The 20,380-nt window shown below is 33.2% G+C and overlaps 1 protein-coding gene across 1 annotated transcript in view; it reads left to right on the forward strand.

The window, feature by feature from the left end:
- LOC123539606 (exostosin-1-like) overlaps nucleotides 1-18,897 on the forward strand; it is a 114,509-nt gene extending 95,612 nt beyond the window's left edge. Inside the window, exons 4-9 of the mRNA XM_045324260.2 lie at nucleotides 94-213; nucleotides 7,508-7,759; nucleotides 13,360-13,458; nucleotides 14,355-14,444; nucleotides 15,061-15,221; nucleotides 15,883-18,897. Of these exons, the coding sequence (XP_045180195.2) occupies nucleotides 94-213; nucleotides 7,508-7,759; nucleotides 13,360-13,458; nucleotides 14,355-14,444; nucleotides 15,061-15,221; nucleotides 15,883-16,246 (1,086 nt within the window). The 3' untranslated portion in view covers nucleotides 16,247-18,897. The remainder of the gene's footprint in view (nucleotides 1-93; nucleotides 214-7,507; nucleotides 7,760-13,359; nucleotides 13,459-14,354; nucleotides 14,445-15,060; nucleotides 15,222-15,882) is intronic.
- The last annotated feature ends 1,483 nt before the right edge of the window (nucleotides 18,898-20,380 follow it).

Below are 20,380 nucleotides of genomic sequence, written 5' to 3' on the forward strand. Positions count from 1 at the left end.
CAGGTAGCACAGTGCTTTCCAGTATAGTTAACTCAAGTACAAACAGGAGCCACCTTTATTCTAAATACAAACAGTGCTCTTTTGATTTTTCAGGTGCCCTCAGTAGTTAGGTCTATATCCAATGATGAAATTCTAAACATGCGACAGCAGACGCAGTTTCTGTGGGACGCATACTTTTCCTCTGTAGAAAAAATAGTCTCTTCAACTTTAGAGGTAAGTCTTTGAACACTTTTAAAGTGATTATATAGCTATAAAAGCAATAATCCAAAATGTAGAAAAATTAAAGTTTTATTTTATTGAAGTAAGGGAAATTGCATTTTGGGTAAAAGCTGACACTAGACAAGACTTCTGACTGAAAATTTGGCGTCTTCCATTGGGCACCTGTAGCTGCTAAAATTTAAATGAACACTACTAGTTCAAACTGCAGTGGGAACAACACACTGTTGCATGGATCATTCCAAAGTCGCTAGTAACCTGAAATTTAATAGAGCACATAAACCTTTGGGCAGTAAAAAAATATATAACAGTGGATTTGATTGGATTCCTTGCTTACTATATGAATATGGACTTTATGTCTCACCTAATGCCATATATCATAGCACTGTGTTCCAAGGGAATTTGCCCCTGTTGTTCAAGTAATTGTGGTATGGGATTACTTGATATAAGTGGGATGAAATCTTTGATAACCGTAGATTTCGTATTTTTTACTAGGTTTTTTTTAGAGCAATATCATGGGTAGCAGCCTCAATTGCAGTATTATGAATTTCAGAAGTGTGACAGTTTGTGTTTAAGGACATGATGCTGATTAATATTCATGAATATTTTGAATTCGGGAGTGGCATTATTCATTAATATTCATTAGGGACTAATTTTTGTAGTTCGACCATTCCTCGAAATAAAATCTCCTTTGAACAAGTATAAGTTCGGCTCATTTTAGGTTAGAAAGCTAAAAATCATGAAATTTTATCCCCACAAAATCTATTTTAGCCCAAACAACAAAATACCGTAGCCATGAATTTCAATGATTTCATAGTATCGGATGCACATCTTACGGAATGCGCCTTTAATGGTAACTTCATTGTAATTTGCTTACTCAGCATAAAAATGCAAATTAAAGTTTATTTCAATAAATATTATCTTAGAAACTGTAACATTTTAATGATGAAAGTAACGAGAAATCTCTGTGCCACATGGAGCTTACCTCTATAGAAAATTATCAAATTATCGAGGCAAGACAGAAAATGTTGCAGTAATGTTATATATGCATTTTTCAAAATGCCAGAAATTCTCAAGATCTATGGATATTATTTGAAAACTATTATTCTACAAATCTTTCTAAAAGAAAGGGAAAAAAGTAGTCCTCATGCACCATATCCTAGACGTTGTGGGTTTGACGTTGAAGGTTCTTTTTGACAATTTGACAGAAAACATGAAGTCTGAACTCTAGCAGAGAAGTTATTATAGTTACTTTGAAGAGTTTGCTGTAGAAAAGTGTTGTGTTACTGGGTAGAATTTATTTTAGAGAAATTGTCAGTAACAGTGAAGAATTTACTGTAGAGTTGTTAGTTACTAACAAAGAATTTACTGAAGTACTATACAGTTGAAAATGGCACTCAGTACTAGCGTCAAACTAATTACCAGTATTAGGAAAAGAAAAATATGGAAAATATTTACACATAAATCATGTCATTTATTTCCTGAAGCAGTACTGATAAATAAATGTTTAAGATAAATTTCATTTCAGTGCTAACAACGAGACATAAGCACAGGAAATATTAATAAATAATATCATAAATTTCCTGAAGCAATACAGAAAAACAAAAGTTTAATGTTTATAATAAATGTCCTTTCAGTGCTAACAACTAGACATAGTATAGAAAGTATTTATGAAAAACCATGTCATAAATTTTCAGAAGCAACACTGAAAAATCAATGTTTAAGATAAATGTCCTTTCAGTGCTAGCAACCAGACATAAGCATAGAAAATATTTATACAAAAATCATGTCATAAAACCATGTCATAAATTTGCTGAAGCAGTACTGAAAAATCAATGTTTAAGATAAATTTCCTACCAATGCTTAAACAACCAGACATAAGCATAGAAAATATTTATACAAAAATCATATCATAAAACCATGTCATAAATTTCCTGAAGCACGATACTGTGAAAAATATGTAAGATAAATTTCCGTTCAATGCTAACAACCAGACATAAGCATAGAAAATATTTATACAAAAATCATGTCATAAAACCATGTCATAAATTTCCTGAAGCAATACTGAAAAATCAATGTTTAAGATAAATTTCCTTCTAATGCTTAAACAACCAGACATAAGTATAGAAAATATTTATACAAAAATCATGTCATAAAACCATGTCATAAATTTTCTGAAGCAATACTGAAAAATAAATGTTTACCTTCCAATGCTGAAACAACCAGACATAAGTATGGAAAAAATTTATACAAAAATCATGTCATAAAACCATGTCATAAATTTTCTGAAGCAATACTGAAAAATAAATGTTTAAGATAAATTTCCTTCCAATGCTTAAACAACCAGAGATAAGTATAGAAAATATTTATAGAATCTGCATAAATAATGTCATAAAACTGTGTCATAAATTTCCTGAAGCAATACTGAAAAATAAATGTATATAATAAATTTCCTTTTAATGCTAACATCCAGACATAGGGGTAGAAAATGTAATATTACAACGGCAATACAGACAGGAACTTTAAAGTTCTACAAAGAAAAATCTGGTAGGAAATTCTGACTAATCAAAGAAATTATATCATTAAAGTACGAATTATAACATTAAATGGTACTCCTAAGACTGAAAATAGGTAACAGTATTGGCTAATTTCATTTGTAGGAACCATAGATTATTTCAGTGCGTATAAATCATCGTTTATCTAATTTTCTCGAAACAGTTATTAAATTCAGATAGGGTTTTGGTAGGAAAATTCGATAATTAGTACAATTAATTCTGTACTACTTGAATTTTCACCATTCAGGTTCTCCCCAGTTAGTTTAATTAGCTTGTAAAAAGAAATTAAAGCCATAGAAAGGTCACAAGGTTTTTTAGCTCGACTGTGCGAAAAACGTCCGTGCAGGCTGGACATAGTCAGAAAAGTGCACTAGCTGTCCGCTATTCAGTCAGTAAATTATCATTCTAATATGCATGTCTCTGTTAAAACACTCTTACGCTAGAATGACATCACATTAACGGTGACGTCAAGGCTTCTATATTTTATCTACTGTTTTAGATAAAGGGCATATTAGAATCGAAATAATTTATAGCACAAGCGTGTTTTAACATTATTTATACTCTCGGGTGGTGATACATCGTTCTAATAATTCCACTTGGGCTGCGCTCTCGTGAAATTATTACACCCAACATATAACCACCTATGGTGCATAAATAGTGTTAAAGCACTCTTTTGCTATAAATTATTTCTTAAGTGAATACCCCTTTGGATAATAAATGGAACTGCCCAGATTGAATGATGGACCTGTCCAGCGGACACCTCCAGTAACACCTTTGATGGATGGATACCTGCTGAAACTCCTTTCCCATAAGAAGTAATTTGTAGTAAATAATAGCCTGTTCAGTGTAACAGCCGTACAGTAAACGAGATTGCTCTGTACTATCCTACCATAAAACCATTTAATTTTATGGGCAGGAAATTTCATGGTCTTTTATGGAAAATGAGTATTATGAAGTGATTCTAATATGCTTATGTTTCTGTTAAAACACCCTTAAGCTAAAATGATGTCACATTAACGTGCGATGACGTCAATATTTTTGCTGCGACCAAGAAAGAGCGCTACTATACTTCATCTACAGTTTTGTATTAAGAGCATAATTATTTGAATCAAAATAATGTACAGCAAAATTGTGTTTTACTTAAATTATTACACTCAAATCGGCTATTATAATGATCCCAGAATAATTCACTCAGGCGGTACGCCCTCGTGAAATTATATCGCCGAAGTATTACCTACTTTCTTGCATTAATAAAGTTAAAACATGGTTTTTCTGTACATTATTTCCTAAAAGGGAATTTTATATGTTATTTGGTATTTAATTTGGTTAAACAAAATTTAATCTCCAGTGAATATTCATGGTTTCATAGTACATGTATATTGGAAAAAAACCTCTACTTCTACCCTAAAAATTTACAGTTTTCTGACTCTGTTCTGTTACAAGAAATTATGTGGCTTGGTCATATATAAGTGAAGAAGAAAGTCACTAAACTTAACAAAAACAAAACAAAGAGAACTTTATCAATAGTAAGAAGCAACACGGATCCTGAAAATCTTCATTATTAATGCATAGTATAGTCCGAAAAAAGGAATGGCTTTGTTTCCTATAGGCTGTCAGAAAGGATATCTGATAAAATATTCATATTTAGTCTGACCTGGCCTCCAGTATCTGGCATGTTTGAAAAATGAGGAAACTAAATTGATATACTGTGGATTCATTTAACTTAATAATGTTGGGTATGGAAGTTCCTGGCTAAAATGGTTGTTTGGTGGGGACATGAATACAATGATTTCACTTCCCAGTTGTTTGTTGGGAAAAATTCATTGGTTTGGCCTAACCATGAAATCCATGAAAATTAGTCCCCCATGAATATTTATGGTTTAATACCTTACTGTAAAATTCAGGTACTGTAATTTCCCGTCAGATTGTTGTTTTAGTCCAAGACTTGTAATGCTTGATAAAAAAAATCCTAAATTTGATTTTATGTTGTATCGCTTTGAATTAGTTTTTACACAAGTGGACTCGTTAATTACAGTTAATGTTTTACACTACCTTAACTTCCCCAGAATTTTGTTTGAAACACTATCTATACCGAAAAATTTGTTCTGAACACTACCAAATTTCAGAAATGATAGGGTATCTGTTATCAAAGATGAAGTTTCTGTCGAAATTTAAAAAAAAAATGACTACATGTTCTTAATAACCTATTCGCTCAAATAAAAAAACATTGTATAGCAGTTTTCCACTCAGCAACTGTAGACAATATCAGTTAAATATCAGTATTTGTAATGTGGAAAATTTAGTGATTTCTGAAAAATGAGTGCTTTTCATCTCCTATGGCATTGCATAATCTACAATATCTTACCAATTAATTGTCTATAGGGAGAACTTCTATCTCTGGAGCAGCTGTATTTTGATGGAATCTTTCTTCTTTTTCATCTAGTTAATGATATATCAAGGAATAGTTTTATTATTATTCATTACAACAATGTATATCATTATACTGGCACTGCTGACTCAGTATTTATTATGTTATTAAAACAGTTAGGTTATTTTATTATTGTACTGCTGAGGTTTCATAGGGAAAATAGAACTGACAGATCTCAGGCACAAAAATAGCAAGAGTGTTGTGAAATAAGTAAAAAAATATTAAAAATATTCTTTATGATGTAGACTAAGATTAATGGAAAAGGTCATTGAAGTATATAATAAAATTATGTAAGGCCATAATCTGATTTTCGTTAAAGTGTGTCTGGCTACCGACTAGATAATCTTTTTTCTTAGAAAAAATAATTCTGTTATAAAATATATTCTGACTTCATCAGACTTGGCTTTGATTATCTAGTGTTTTTTAGAAGAAAAGAGACATAATTATACAAAATTTGTATAGCCTTAGGAGTTATCTCCTGTGAACAAAACACAGGGTCTGAACACAGACTAGCTGACTATTCCATTGATTACTCAGAACAGTGTTCTATTGCTGCGTTGGTGCCCATCACTATATTGCTGCTCTGGTACCCAGCACTATTGAGATAAGGAACCAAGATCTGCTTTTCAATGTCTTAAATATCACCACGTATTCCTTTCGCTGCTCCGAACATTCGGAACATGTTCTAAGTCAATGGAGTATTTCAGAACACGGTGCTACGTTCTGACTGTTCTACTTTAATTGGGCGCATCTACTGAGCGCTTCGTCACATGTTATAAAATAGCTGACAGATGAACTATTTTTCAGTTCGAAACTTGCAGTCATCTTTATGACGTCATGAATGTGTTTGCAAGACACATTTGCATACAGTCGGGTAAATATTCAAGTACAATAAATAAATAAATGTGATTTTTGAGACTTATTTGAAGATAGGTAGATAGAAACGGCAGTTGCAACAGCAATCATGTCAATCTATTTTCATTTTGATATTGATAAAAGAACAGTATTCCGAAGTTGCTAGCTAGCTCCATTCAGAATATAATTCCAGAACAATGCCCATGTTCTGAAATAATTTCCTTCTGCACATTTGAGAACAGCATTCTGGAACACAGAACACTGTGCCAGAACAGGTGAATGGAATATGCCCTAATAATCACATGACTGTTCTGTCTGCGCCAGATTTTTTTCATTATGTTCTAAACACTACTCTTTTTGACTCCACTGAACTAAAGACACATCTGACAGTTTTCTAGATGTATAATAGGCAAACATTTTCCTACAGACAGAATTTTTTTTACATTTGCATACTGACTTTAAAGTGTGCACAGAATGTTTGGAGTTGTCAAAGGAATATGACCCTCCAAAAAAGAGGCATATCTTAGTATATGAAAGGGTTTTTTCTGTTTCGGCTATAAACCTTAAAATGATTCAGTAGATTCCAATGAAATTTTGCACAAATATTAAGCATCACTGTGATAGGTACATAGATCTATGCACTAATTCAGTGTTGCAGCTAAGTAATCAAACCAATATGGGATTAAGACCCATTAAATCCAGACTTTTGGAGATGCATATTACTGACAGGAAAATGCATCAACTCTGGAAAATCTCTTGATAAATTTAAGAGTAAGCTGACATGGAGCTGTTAGAGCTACTTTCCAACCCATTAAGAGAAGGTTTCAAAAATATGTCACAAGTATAAGGTTAATAACAGGGAACTGTTCTTCTCTGTGGAAATGTCTTAAAGAAATAAAAGTCATTAAGAGTATTGTTCAGGGAGGGAAATTATACAGGAATGATCAGTTTTGTCAGTATCTCTTGCAGTAATTTGGACACATATGATAGAGGTGAACATTTATCACATCTTTATGTTTCTAGATGTAATTCAGGATCACTCCTCATTTTCCTTATGATTTACTATAATAGGAAGATGTTAAGATGTTACAAAATTCGAGGGCTTGGTGCAAAACTATTGTAAGTGTATATAAATAAAGAACAAGATACAATAGTTCTGCGCCAAGCCCTTGAAATATATTTGGTCTTTAGTCTCGATTATACAGCTTAATGTACAACTTTTAGTTTTTCGGGGAAAAAAACTGAACAAAATAAAATCCTGCTATAACTCAACTGCAAAAAGACTGCTGAATTTTAGTCTTTATGAAATCTATATGAATTTTAGTCATTATTGTTGAATTTCAGTCATTATTGCTGAATTTTAGCCTTTATTGCTGAATTTTAGTCTTTATGAAGTCAATATGAATTTTAGTCTTTATTGCTGAATTTTATTCTTTATCCTTTATATTTTCAGATAATCAAAGATCGTATAGAACGTCACATGTCGCGGTCCATGGTCATGTGGAATTCATTACCCGGAAGTACGGCCTTGTTACCGGAATTCTCCGATTCCCTACAGTCTTTCCCGTTCTATTATTCGCAGCTCGGGAACACACCGAGCGAGAAATTCACAGCTGTGATATATGCCACCTCACCTGTAATGTTTTCGTCTTCACCTTTGTTTCGGTTAATTCGGACCATAGCAACGTCTGCATACACCCATAAGGTATTGTTTTTAAGTTCCATAAGGCTTAATTTTAAGTTAAAAATGTTTGAAACAGCTGCCCAAATAGATGCTATGCATAGTTACATGGTAAGAAAAGAGCTACTTTTAATGCTGTACATGAAAGTATACAGTTTGAGTCGTAAAGGGAGGTAATAAAAACAACAGATTCAAATTAAACAATATACTGTTTTCGCAGAATTCAAACATTTGACAAGTATTAGAGAAAACAATTACCAGAAATAGGATTTAACAAGAATTTAAGAATATTTTATGTTCATAATAAAAAAATGTGGCTGCCATATTTTAAACCAAGGCATTATGAGCCTTTACTCTTCACTTTTAGTCCGCTAAATTTCTTTAATAAACTTGTCCATCTTTCAATTTGGACTTTGCTTGAATGTTAATCTACATGGTTAGAATTTTAGATTTTGAGTTGACAAGTATGTTTCGAATGTGTAAGATTGAAACTACCGGTATGCAAATTACTGATGAGGCTTTTCCACATATTGTGAAATATTCTAAAATATGATATAACAGAACATTCTCCTAAAGAACTTCTAATATTATTGAATAAGCTGATTAAATTAACTTTGCACTGGTCAGATGGTATTCTGATTTTTCTGTAATGTAATGCAGTAGCCAGACGTTGATCACAGATGTCTCCCAGGGATCATAATTATTGTTCATAGAAGACCATGAATGATAGATAACTTGTCTGTTATGAATATTTATAGCACAAAAGATTATTCACGAAATGCGGACATCAACTACTAAAATGCCGTACTAATGAAAATCTGTGAATAACTTACTTTTCACATTTTGAATATTGTTTCATAGCAAAGTATTTTCACTGTTAATGGGACCTCCCATGGCCGAGTGGTTAAGGTTGCTGATTTCGAATCACTTGCCCCTCATTATTGACGTGGGTTTGAGCCTCACACAGGATGTTAAATTCTTCATGTGAGACAATTCACTGTTAGGTCAACATTATGGTCTCGTTTAAAGGTCCCAGTGGAAAATTGTAACATCAGTTGCCTCGTATTAATTTTGTGGATAAATAAATTGCTATACATTGGTTGTAATCACGAGTAAGGTATGTTCGCTGTTGTGTAATTGTTTTAGGTATGGTAATTATACCATATTTATGGTTATTATTTGGTCTTTGTGGGAGTCATCCTGGTTGGTCAATGTGTCCTTCAGTCAAAAAATGTACTAAAATATTTTGTCATCATAATAACACAAGTTACACACATGACACAGGTTTCTTGATCAGTTGAAGGTCACACAGAGGTCAAAGGTCAGATAGCTTCATTTCACGTCTGCTCCATATCTTTTAAACTGCCAGAGCAATATTCATAAAGCTAATATCAGAAGATCTGGGTCACTAGGTAAAAGGCCAAGGTCACACTCAAGGTCGTACTAAGTCTTGCCTGTCAAAGTCAGACCATCAGTCAGTCCTTCTCTGTATCAAAGCAGCATCAAGGATTATTAATCACTTTTATTGATAGCTCAAGTTATTTTCTATTTAAAACCATAGCCCATTGGTAAACTGTATGAATAGATAGGAATGATAGAAATAAATCTCTGTCAGATTTGATAAGCTTATCAAAGTTTTGAAAGAATAATACTGAGCATTATTGCATGAAATTGCCTATTAATGTGAGGTCAAAGCTTACACAAGAAGAAAATTGTCTCCAGAAAAAAAAAAGATAAGCTCAGAATACAAATCAGTTTTTAGCTTGACTATATGAAGAATAGTCCCAGCTATTCTACTCTCACTGGCATTTTGAAACTTCATGTGCTCTGTGTCCATCAGTTTCTGATCTGTTGTACTTTAATGATGAAAATCTGATTGATTTTTTATTTTGGTTCTTTGTTTATTAAAGATGTGTCTTTGTTAAGAAATGTGTAACTTACTTAGTTACTCTTGTATTGTACGTGTTTTTTCTACTTTTCAAAAAAAAAAGGTCTTTGGTTTCAAATTCAGAACATGGCCATCATTTACATTATTTTGCAGAATACATTCAAAATATACCTTTAAGACCTCAATCTGCTTTAATTAGATTTCAATGTAGCAAGCAATTCTAGCAAATGTTGCATTCTGTGGGCAACTTCCTGTAAGATGCATGTTTTTCACATGACCATGTGACATGTATAAAATACAGTTATAGCGAATGGAGCATTGCAGTCTCTGGAAACTGGAAATTTAAGCTCCGCCTTTATGGTCCAACTTGATTAATGGGATTTGGAATGCATTAGCTTTATATGAGCCGTGCCATGAGAAAACCAACATAGTGGCTTTGTGACCAGCATGGATCCAGACCAGCCTGCGCATCCGCACAGTCTGGTCAGGACCCATGCTGTTCACTAAAGGTTTCTCTAATTGCAGTTGGCTATAAAAGCGAACAGCATGGATCCTGACCAGACTGCACGGATGCGCAGACAGGTCTGGATCCATGCTGGTCGCAAAGCCACTATGTTGGTTTTCCCATGGTGCGGCTCATTTATATAGCTAATATAAGGAAATGCATTTGCATTGCAAATATTTGAGAGAAAAAAAAAACAGATGAAAAGCGATAAAATCGCATTTTACACCCACATTGGTTTGCGACACCCCGTATAATTTACAAGTAATTTGGTTAATTTCCCTTTTGACAAAAATCACAAAATCTGTTAAAAATACATCAGCAAGATTAATGTTGCAAAAATTGTTGCTAATCTGTTTCAGAATATTATCATTTTAAAAGCACTGATAGTTTCATTGCACAGTTTTACTTTCTGTTCAAAGAGACAGTTGAATACGATATCTTTAGATGTTTTTTTGCTAATTATCTTGCACAGGGTGTCGATATATCACTTTTCCCAAGTATAATTCTTTTACAAGTATTGGTTGTTCCATTTGTTTGTGTGGGGCCTCCGTGGCCGAGTGGTTAAGGTCGCTGACTTCAAATCACTTGCCCCTCATCGATGTGGGTTCGAGCCTCACTAGGGGTGTTGAATTCTTCATGTGAGGAAGCCATCCAGCTGGCTTACGGAAGGTTGGTGGTTCTACCCAGGTGCCCGCTCGTGATGAAATAATGCACGGAGGGGCACCTGGGGTCTTCCTCCACCATCAAAGCTGGAAGTCGCCATATGACCTATCATGTGTCGGTGCAACGTTAAATCCAACCCAAAAAATTTGTTTGTGTTTTTGTTAATTGGATACATTCAGACTTTCACTCCCTGAATTCTGATTTTATTTTGAAAAATATGAGTTTTTTGCTTATCAAGCCGTAAAATTTATAAAATCCCAAAGGAGTGTCTTTAAATTTTACACCCCAATGAAAATATTTCATTGATGTCCACAGAGAAAATAATTTCATGAAATTTCCTCTGAATCCCTTTAGAATCCCTATATTTTAAAAGGCTCCCTTTTTAAATTCTGTACACAAACTTTGCAGTTGATTTTTTTTGGGCTGTGGGGGAGGGAGTTGGTATTAATCACTTTCATTGATAGCTCTAGAATTGATTGAAAGGAGTTTATGGTTCCTGCATATAATCTTTTGGGAGTGCTTCTGTTTTCAAAAAAAAATGTTTAGGTGCTTTCTGTAAAATCAGATATTTTTGCAAGTCTGTGTTAAGTTTGCTTTACAGTCCAACTTTGTTCTACCAAATTTGGTTAATTTGAACACCACCCATTGCTCAAACTCATCGTCAGGTCCCAGCAAATCCCTTTAAACTGTTGTATATTATTAGATGGCTTTAACTAAGGATAACTCTAACAAATTTTGCTGGTCCTGTTGAGTTCAAGCAAACAAAGTTTGACTGTTTTTCAAATAAGAATTGTTTTGCAGGGTAGAATATTTGCAATTTATAAATCTATAAGATGGACATAATTGCAAATATTTGACCCTGCAAAATTTTATACAAAATTTGATATCAACTCTCTGAGTATTTATTTCCTGGAATTTGGAAAGTTTAGTGAAAAAATTGAAAACAATTCTCTTGGGAAATTTTCCAATTTTACTCTATTTTTTTTCTAGATGGCAATACAGATATGCTCAATCATAAGAGATATGGATGAAAAAAAAAAGCATTGTCAAAAGACTGTTGTATTACTTTTTGGATTTTTTGAAATAAAATAAAAAAAATTATCATGAATGAGATTTTAAAAACTACCAAATACAACTTCGCATGCCAGTGTCACCATTTTACTAAAGTATATAGAAGAAAATGAATACTAAAACACTCTGAAACATGTCTGTATTTCTCTGTTGATCCACAAATCTTTTCCTCTAATAATTCAATTCCAATTGCTCTGCTATTGAATTGTTATCTAGAGAGCAATTCCTTGTCGAATAAAACTAAAACAGAAATTCTATAAGAATTCCTTGTAAAACTCTATTTAATTTTAGAAAACAGGATTAAGATTTTATGATAAAATCATCAAAAGATGAAACAAGCTGCATTAATTGCTTACATAGAGGAACCTAAAAGATGGTAAATTAACTCAATCTAGAAAACAACACCAAAGATTGTAGAATCACCAATTTCCCATGACAGAAATAAAAACAGAAAGAAATACCATTGGTAATAAAGTGGGGTACTTTGGCAGAATAAGGCTTTGATTGGCAAATTAATTGTTGAATGCACCTGAAATCAAGTGGAAAAAAATGGGGCATGTTCAGTAATTGTTTAGGGATGCTGCTTGTACCAGAGCATGTTACATGGTTTTGATCTTACATGTTACCTATCTTTGACTTCTTATCATAATTTTGAAAATTAGCTGTTTTCTCATGAAATCATTTAAATCACCTTGGTCAGCACATGAATCAATTTTGAAGATAGTATCTTTACCAGTAAATGAGATCTCATTTGGTTCAGAAGAGATTTAGCTAGATGTTGCTCTGCATTTTAAGACAGTTTAAGATCTGTTATATTTTATAGATTTTCCCAGAATTCAAATCTTTCCTATTTCAATAAAAAAAAAAAATGTATAGGTGCTTTCTGTAAAATCAGATATTTTTGCAAGTCTGTGTTAAGTTTGCTATAGATTATTGCTTTATCGTCTTATCAGCAGTTGAAGTTTCAGCAGTATCAACAGCAGCAGTAGTTCTGCTGTCAACAGCAGTATCAGTAATAACAGCAGCAGTAGTTCTGCTGCCAACAGCAGTAAGGGTTATAACAGCAGCAGTAGTTTAGTGTCAACAGCAGTAATGGTAATAAAAGCAGCAGTAGCGGTAATAACAGCAGCAGTAGTTCCAATGTCATCAGCAGTAGCAGTAATAAAAGCAGCAGTAGTTCTGCTTTTAACAGCAGTAGGGGTAATGGCAGCAAGAGTTCTAGTGTCAGCAGCGATAGAAGTAATGAATACAGCAGTAGTTCTGCTTTCAACAGCAGTAGGGGTAATGACAGCAGCAGTAGTTCCACGGTCAACAGCAGTAGCAGTAATAACAGCAGCAGTAGCTCCACGGTCAAAATAAGTAATAACAACAGAGTAATTCTGCTATTAACAGCAGTTGGGGTAATAACAGCAGCAGTGCTGTTACAAATTTTAAAGGACAGAAAAGTAATATTTCATGCTAAAAATTCATGTCAACATTATGATATCTTTGTTGTAGATGATTGTGATATGGCACTGTGATGTTTCTCCACCCCCTTCTCATAGATGGCCAGCAGATTTAGGTGTACCAGTTCTGGTGAAAACCAGAAATATTAAGGTATGGAGAAAGATTAATGTGAAATTAGTTAATATTACTGACATCGGTTTTTGGTTCAACTGAGGACAAAGTGCTCAAGATGAGCAATTGTGAAACGCCTGTGTCCTTCATGGTTATTTGTTACTATCTTTTACTGTCAACATGCTAGAGGATACATTTGTTGCCCAATTTTAATGAAACTTGACTAGAATATTTTCCTATGTACAATTTTAGATGTTTGAAAATGGGTCATCTTTGGTCAAAAACTAGGTCAGATCGTGTAACAACCATAACACTCTAAAGACCGTATTCTGCTTGATATTATGAAGCCTGGTCAGATTTTGTATCATTATGAAATCCATGTAAAGTTTGTAATTAGGTCAGCTTCCACTATTAAAGCCAGAAAGTAGCCATATGACATAAACTGTGCCTCTGTGACTTGAAAATAAAATAAAAAAATGGTGATAGTAAGTGGGACAAATTTTGCTTTAAATGGTTTGAACTTAGTTTTATGTATATAAAATGAAACTGCAAGTTTTGAACTGGAAGAAATTAATAGTATATTTTGTACTTCTTACAATATTCAATGATAAATGTTGAATTAATTTTACAGCTGTAGTCATGGTAACAGGGTGTTTATCAATAATCGTTAAAAGGGAAAAATTGTTTTAGGTAGATGAGGTTAATTTGGAAACATAGCTGTGGTGTACAAAGGGTTAATAGAAAATACTTAATCTGCTGGATATACCACTTAATTTTCATTCATCTTCAAATTAATAATAGAGTTTCAAGATGAAGTACTTTTATTTTTTTAGGCAAAGCATTCAGTGCATCAGTTGCTTCGAAACATGTGCAAACCACAAACCACAATTGCCTTTGTAAGTGAGTGCATGTAATATGTAGTTCTTATATTTCAGACGATCAGTTCAAGATTTTATCCTTACCAAGAGATAGAGACAGACGCGGTGTTCAGTTTTGATGAGGATGCCCTTCTCACAAAAGATGAGGTATGCTTATTGAATACAACATATTTTGCTTATGTAGCCTATTTAGGGCATAGGTACCGTACATCAAACTTTTTGTCACAAAAAAATTTAAGCTCAAATTACATTTGTGTAAGTCTTAGGTAAAAGGTTATAAAACTTTAGTTTAAGGGCCAGTCCAAAAATACCCCCAAGAAGCATCTGATTGGATGATTCTGAGCTTACATGAAACAAGTCTCTGAACTGAGCATCTGATTGGATGATTCTGAGCTTACTTGGAAACAGTCTCCAGACTCGAGCATCTGATTGGATGATTTTGAGCTTAACTGGAATCAGTCTCCAGAATCATGCATCTGATTGGCTGATTCTGAGCTTAATTGAAACCTGTCTCCAGACTCGAGTATCTGATTGGATGATGCTGAGCTTAATTGGAACCAGTCTCCAGACTCAAGTATCTGATCAGATGATTCTGAGCTTAATTTGGAACCAGTCTCCAGACTCAAGTATGCTGAGCTTACTTTGAAACTGGCCAGTAGTGTGTTGTATTTAGAGGTTGGTTTCCAAACTCAGTTTTAGGTATACCCATGGAGTTAAGAATCTAAATCTGACAATCTGATAATGCTACAAATTTTTGTTACAGATTGATTTTGCACTGAGTGTATGGCGAGAGTTTCCAGAGAGAATTGTGGGATATCCTGCACGCTCTCATTACTGGGATGAAGCTAAAAATAGATGGAGTTACTCTTCACGATGGAGTAACGAATACTCCATGGTCCTAACTGGAGCTGCTGTTTATCATAGGTATGGTCAAAGAAGTATAGATGTTGGTGAGATTCGCACTATATGCCTTTCAACTTGCCGATCTATTTATTTTTATATCTCTTTGGTATGGTACAGAGTTTAGATAGTATTTACAAAGCTTTTGTTTCATGATTTCTTGGTGAAAATCTTTATTTTATTGTTTACAACTGACCAGTCTCACATTTAATAAAATGTTTCCACTTGTCAGCTTTAAGAGCTGCCACAGTAAGAAATAAGAAAGAAGTTATGATAAGTTTCAGTGCACTGCTTCATTTATGTTTGTCAAACTTGATCAAAGCAAATTCTAAAAGTAATGGTCCTCCACAGTAAGGACATATTATGTTATGACGCCGGTGTCTGTTTGTCCGTTAGCAATTTCGTGTCCGCTCTGTAACTCTTTACCCCACAAAGGATTTTGAAGAATTTTGACACAGATGTTCACCACATTGAAGCGACGTGCAGAGTGCATGTTTTGGATGTCTTGCTTACTTAACCATCATGTTGAAGTTTTATACATACTTTCCATCATGTTGAAGTTTTATACATACTTTCCATCATGTTGAAGTTTTATACATACTTTCCATCATGTTGAAGTTTTATACATACTTTCCATCATGTTGAAATTTTATACATGTTTACAATCATGTTGATTTATTTGCAGGTACTACAACTACTTGTATAGCAATGGCCTCAGTACTTCACTCACTCGAACTGTCGACGAATCTCAAAACTGTGAAGACATTCTGATGAACTTTCTTATTAGTCATGTGACCAAACTTCCACCAATCAAAGTGACTCACAGAAAACAGTACCGTGAATCATTGTTGCCAAATAATTCCAAAAACTCGCAGTGGCTGGATTCTTTTCATTTTTCGCAACGTCAGCTGTGTATAGATACGTTTGCCAATATATTTGGATATATGCCTTTACTGCGTTCAAAAATGAGAATGGACCCGATTCTGTTCAAAGACCCAGTCTCAAATCTCCGGAAAAAGTACAGACAGATTGAAACAGTGAACACCTGAGGTTTAATCTCAATTAGATCGTTTTAATTATCAGGTGCGGAAATCAAAATTGCTTGTTTACGAGCTTTTTTCTTTTTGCAAAGCAGTAAAGCAGGTGGAAAGAAAATTGTCGAGGAAAATCAGGAGTCGAAAACGACGGATCGAAGCTGAATGTAATTCCAGATGATCCAGCAAATAATCAGAAAGTGAAGATATCGGTGCTTGATTTTATAGAAAATGAAAATTTTAGACTTTGCAGTTTACTACACACAGAGAATAAATCATGGCATTAAATCTTGAGAAGCCATTTGATCAAGATAGTTATTCTGCTAAAGATAGTTATCCTGCTCTTGTGGCATTCTTGATTTTATTGAAATAGAACTCTAGACAATGGTATCTAGTTTACATCACAAAAATAAAAAGTCATTGCATTAGAATCCTGTTGAACAATTCATTCAAAAAGAGTTGTCTCCCTTGTTATAGATTATCTGAAATGAAGGAATTAGCAAAGTTAAATTTCAACAGGTTTGACTACATCTAGCATAGTTATTTCAAATAAGCCTATAATGAGAACTATAAATGGTCAGTAAATTATTTTCTGTGTGTAGTATACTAAGTCTTCACACATCATATACTTCTTACATTTTTTAATTTTGATTTTCTGTTAAGTCACCTCTTGTCAAGGGCATTAATTTTGCAGAATATGCCGTGTATTAGGTTGATGTTACTCTCTGGAACATAATTGTATTTTTTGGTTTGTTAATTTAACATTTTCATGTAATAAGTACAATTTGTAGGTTAAGTTCAAATTTACCCAAAACTTACCATTTTTGTGAGGGATTTATTTTCACTATATTTGCAAAATTTAACATTGGTAAAAAAGTTGTTGATACATTTAGCCTTAAGTGTCTCCGAAGTTGACCGTATATACTGTGAAATCATTTTTATTCGCGTAGGACAAATTTTCGCGTATTTCGCGCTAGGACCGATGTGTGAATTTAAGACCGCGCTATTATTATTTTTTAATTCTATTTTTTCATTTATAAATTGAAAATGCGCGAATTAAAGCCCGCGCGAAACAGCCCTTTTTCACGTTTGCGCGAAATTTTATGCCAGCGAATTTAAATGATTTCACAGTATATGGCAAATATTATACCAAGTGGACCAAAGCCAATTTTAAATACAGCAAACATGAAGTATCTCAAAAACATCTGATTTTACAGCAGTATCACACTATATGATCAAGGAAAATTATACATAGCAATAGGCAAAATATTGACACAACAGCATCATCACCATTTTGTATCTTTGTACTCTGGACATTTTTGACTTTTTTTTATTAGGTTGTCATCTTACGACGCTAGTGTTGTTGAAAGTTTACACAAAACAGCTATTAATTTAAACTTACGCCAAAGGAAAGTATTCATGCCAGTTAATGTTTTTGTGCCGTAATTTTTATGCATTTTTTTTTTTCAATTATCACATTGTCGCAATTCATATTTGTTTTAAGGTAGTTAACAAGTAACAGCAGTTGGCAGCTTTTTTCGTTTGATAACATATTCTCCATTTGCGATTTTGGCATTCTGTTGTTACGGAAATTCTTTGAATGTATGAGCTGCCTTAACAATTGAAAATTGCCAAAATAACAGACTAGCTACGTTAATGCCCGAGGATTGCGAAAAATAGTAGACAAGAATAAGTAATTGCTCTGAAATGTCTGATTGTCATTACAGGTCCCGTATCTTAAATATGGACTTTTCGCAAAATTAATTTCATTATATCAAAATTTTTGGTGTAACGAAGGTATGGAAAAGCTACGTTAATGCCCGAGGATTGGGAAAAATAGTAGACAAGAAAAGGTAATTGCTCTGAAATGTCTGATTTGTCATTACAGGTCCCGTATCTTAAATATAGACTTTTAGCAAAATTCATTTCATTATATTTGAAATTCTTTGATGTAACAAAGGTATGGAAATTGTAATATTTTTCAGAAATGCTAATGACAAACTGTCCAAAATGTATGAATACAGAAACAGGGGTGAAGTCTATTGTTCCAAATCCCAGACTTTGTTATTTTTGTTTTGTTTTGTTTTTCAGTTTTTTAATTGAACTTTCATGATAAAGTAATGCTAGGTTATTTACTTCCTTTCTGATATTTTAGCAGATTTAAAAGAAACTGTTGTCATTTTCATACTTAAAATGTTTTAAAAGAAGACATTTTACCTTTAGACTTAGATTTTTGTTTTTATTTTGCAAAATACCAATATTAATTCAAAGTTATAGGTTATATCTGGTATAGACAGTTTTTTTTTTTTAAACCAAAAAAAAACACCTATTGTTTTAACAATATATCTGCTATATGCTTGTTACTATTAATAGTTCTTACATTTGTATGTAATTTATTTTAAAAGTCACAAATTATTGATCCAAGAGGTATTTTACGGAACATGTTACCCGGAAAACGCGAAGATAGTCTGTCGAGATACATGTGCCAAAAATTGGTCAAAGTCAGTAGAATAGATTTTGTTTTGTACAAACATTCAATTTTATACAGGTGTTTATTATTATTTTTATTATTCCTATTTTAAACTACGTATATATGCATTTTTATATTTTTATTTGATGTTTGATTTTGTATTAAGCGTTGTTACTGGGAAAAAGGTTGAAATTTTCTGACAAGTATTAGTTCTTCAGAAATTGTCATTGCTGCACTTATTTTGATTTCCAATCAAGGTCCTCTATACCTTATTCTGTTGAAAACTCCATCAGACAGAAATTGTTCTAGTGTCACAAAGTAAAAAGTACTCAAGAAAATTTTGACTGGTAAACATTTCAAATGTTGTGCTGAAGTACTTTATTTGAATGTGTTATTTAACCAGATTGATAAAATTAGATACTGGTACCTATTTTTCTGCCAGACCCGGTGGAGTTCTGTATTTTTGGAACATTGTGAAAGGGCAAATTCCATGATTTCACTGCGTAGCATGCTTGGTCAAATGTTGGTTGTAGAGAGCCAGGTTTTTAAAGTACGAAACATTTTTGCTACACAACTATGCTAAAAACACATCTCATTAACTAACATTTTACTGAAGATATCAAATTATTTTACAGTTCGACTTCATATCAAAGTAACATTATTTAATTATAAGGCACCTTTTGTCATGGTGTGGGCCATGTCTGTGTACCAGTAAGTAGTTGAAAACATGAAAAGAAAGCATTGTAAAGGCTGTGTAATGTTTTGAAAGAGATATTAAGTGCCTTTGTCTAATGTTAAAGTGGTTTTTCTTTTGCACATTTTTTCTTGTTTTGTTCACATTTTCCCCCATTTTGAACAAAGAATATTATCTTTTTACAATTTTATTAAGTGTATAGCTCTTTGCCAGGTTTTCTTTTCTTTTTTTTCCATTTCTCTTAGAGAATGGTAAAGTGTAACTTTGATGAAGTGTCTGTACGGAAGTAACGAAATAATTGTTTTTAATATTCCAAAGTGAATACACATTGTTCAAAGTTTTTTATATATAGGTTTGAAGAAAAAGTTCATTTCATCATGAAATAAAATTCTCTTTATTGGAATTAAGGGGCATTGCTGCTAATCTTAGAAATGTTATTGATGACTTAATTAAAATTAATATAGCAAGTTTTTGACACTATTTATTTTAAAAATAACAACTTATGTATTGTGTAGCGGGTAAAATATAGAAAAATTTAATGTAAAACTGGAAGAAAATATTATGTGTACTTTGTCAGCTTTTAATAATGAGATGTACATCCTGAGATATGCCCCTTTAAGTAGTATTTAAAGGTAATTGACTGTTTCAGGAGAAATCTGTACAATTTCAGATGACGAAATTTTTAGTGCACGTTAAGTCTTACATTTTAAAGTGCACAATAAATGAGCCATGCCACGAGAAAACCAACATAGTGGGTTTGCGACCAGCATGCATCCAGACCAGCCTGCGCATCCGCGCAGTCTGATCAGGATCCATGCTGTTCACTTGTAAAGCCGATTGGAATTGGAGAGACTTAGCGAACAGCATGGATCCTGACCAGACTGCGCGGATGTGCAGGCTGGTCTGGATCCATGCTGGTCGCAAACCCACTATGTTGGTTTTCTCATGGCACGGCTCAAATACTGTCCTGTACCGAGTTTGAAAT

The sequence above is a fragment of the Mercenaria mercenaria genome, chromosome 16, assembly GCF_021730395.1.
Source record: "Mercenaria mercenaria strain notata chromosome 16, MADL_Memer_1, whole genome shotgun sequence".
Taxonomy (NCBI): Eukaryota; Metazoa; Mollusca; class Bivalvia; order Venerida; family Veneridae; genus Mercenaria; species Mercenaria mercenaria.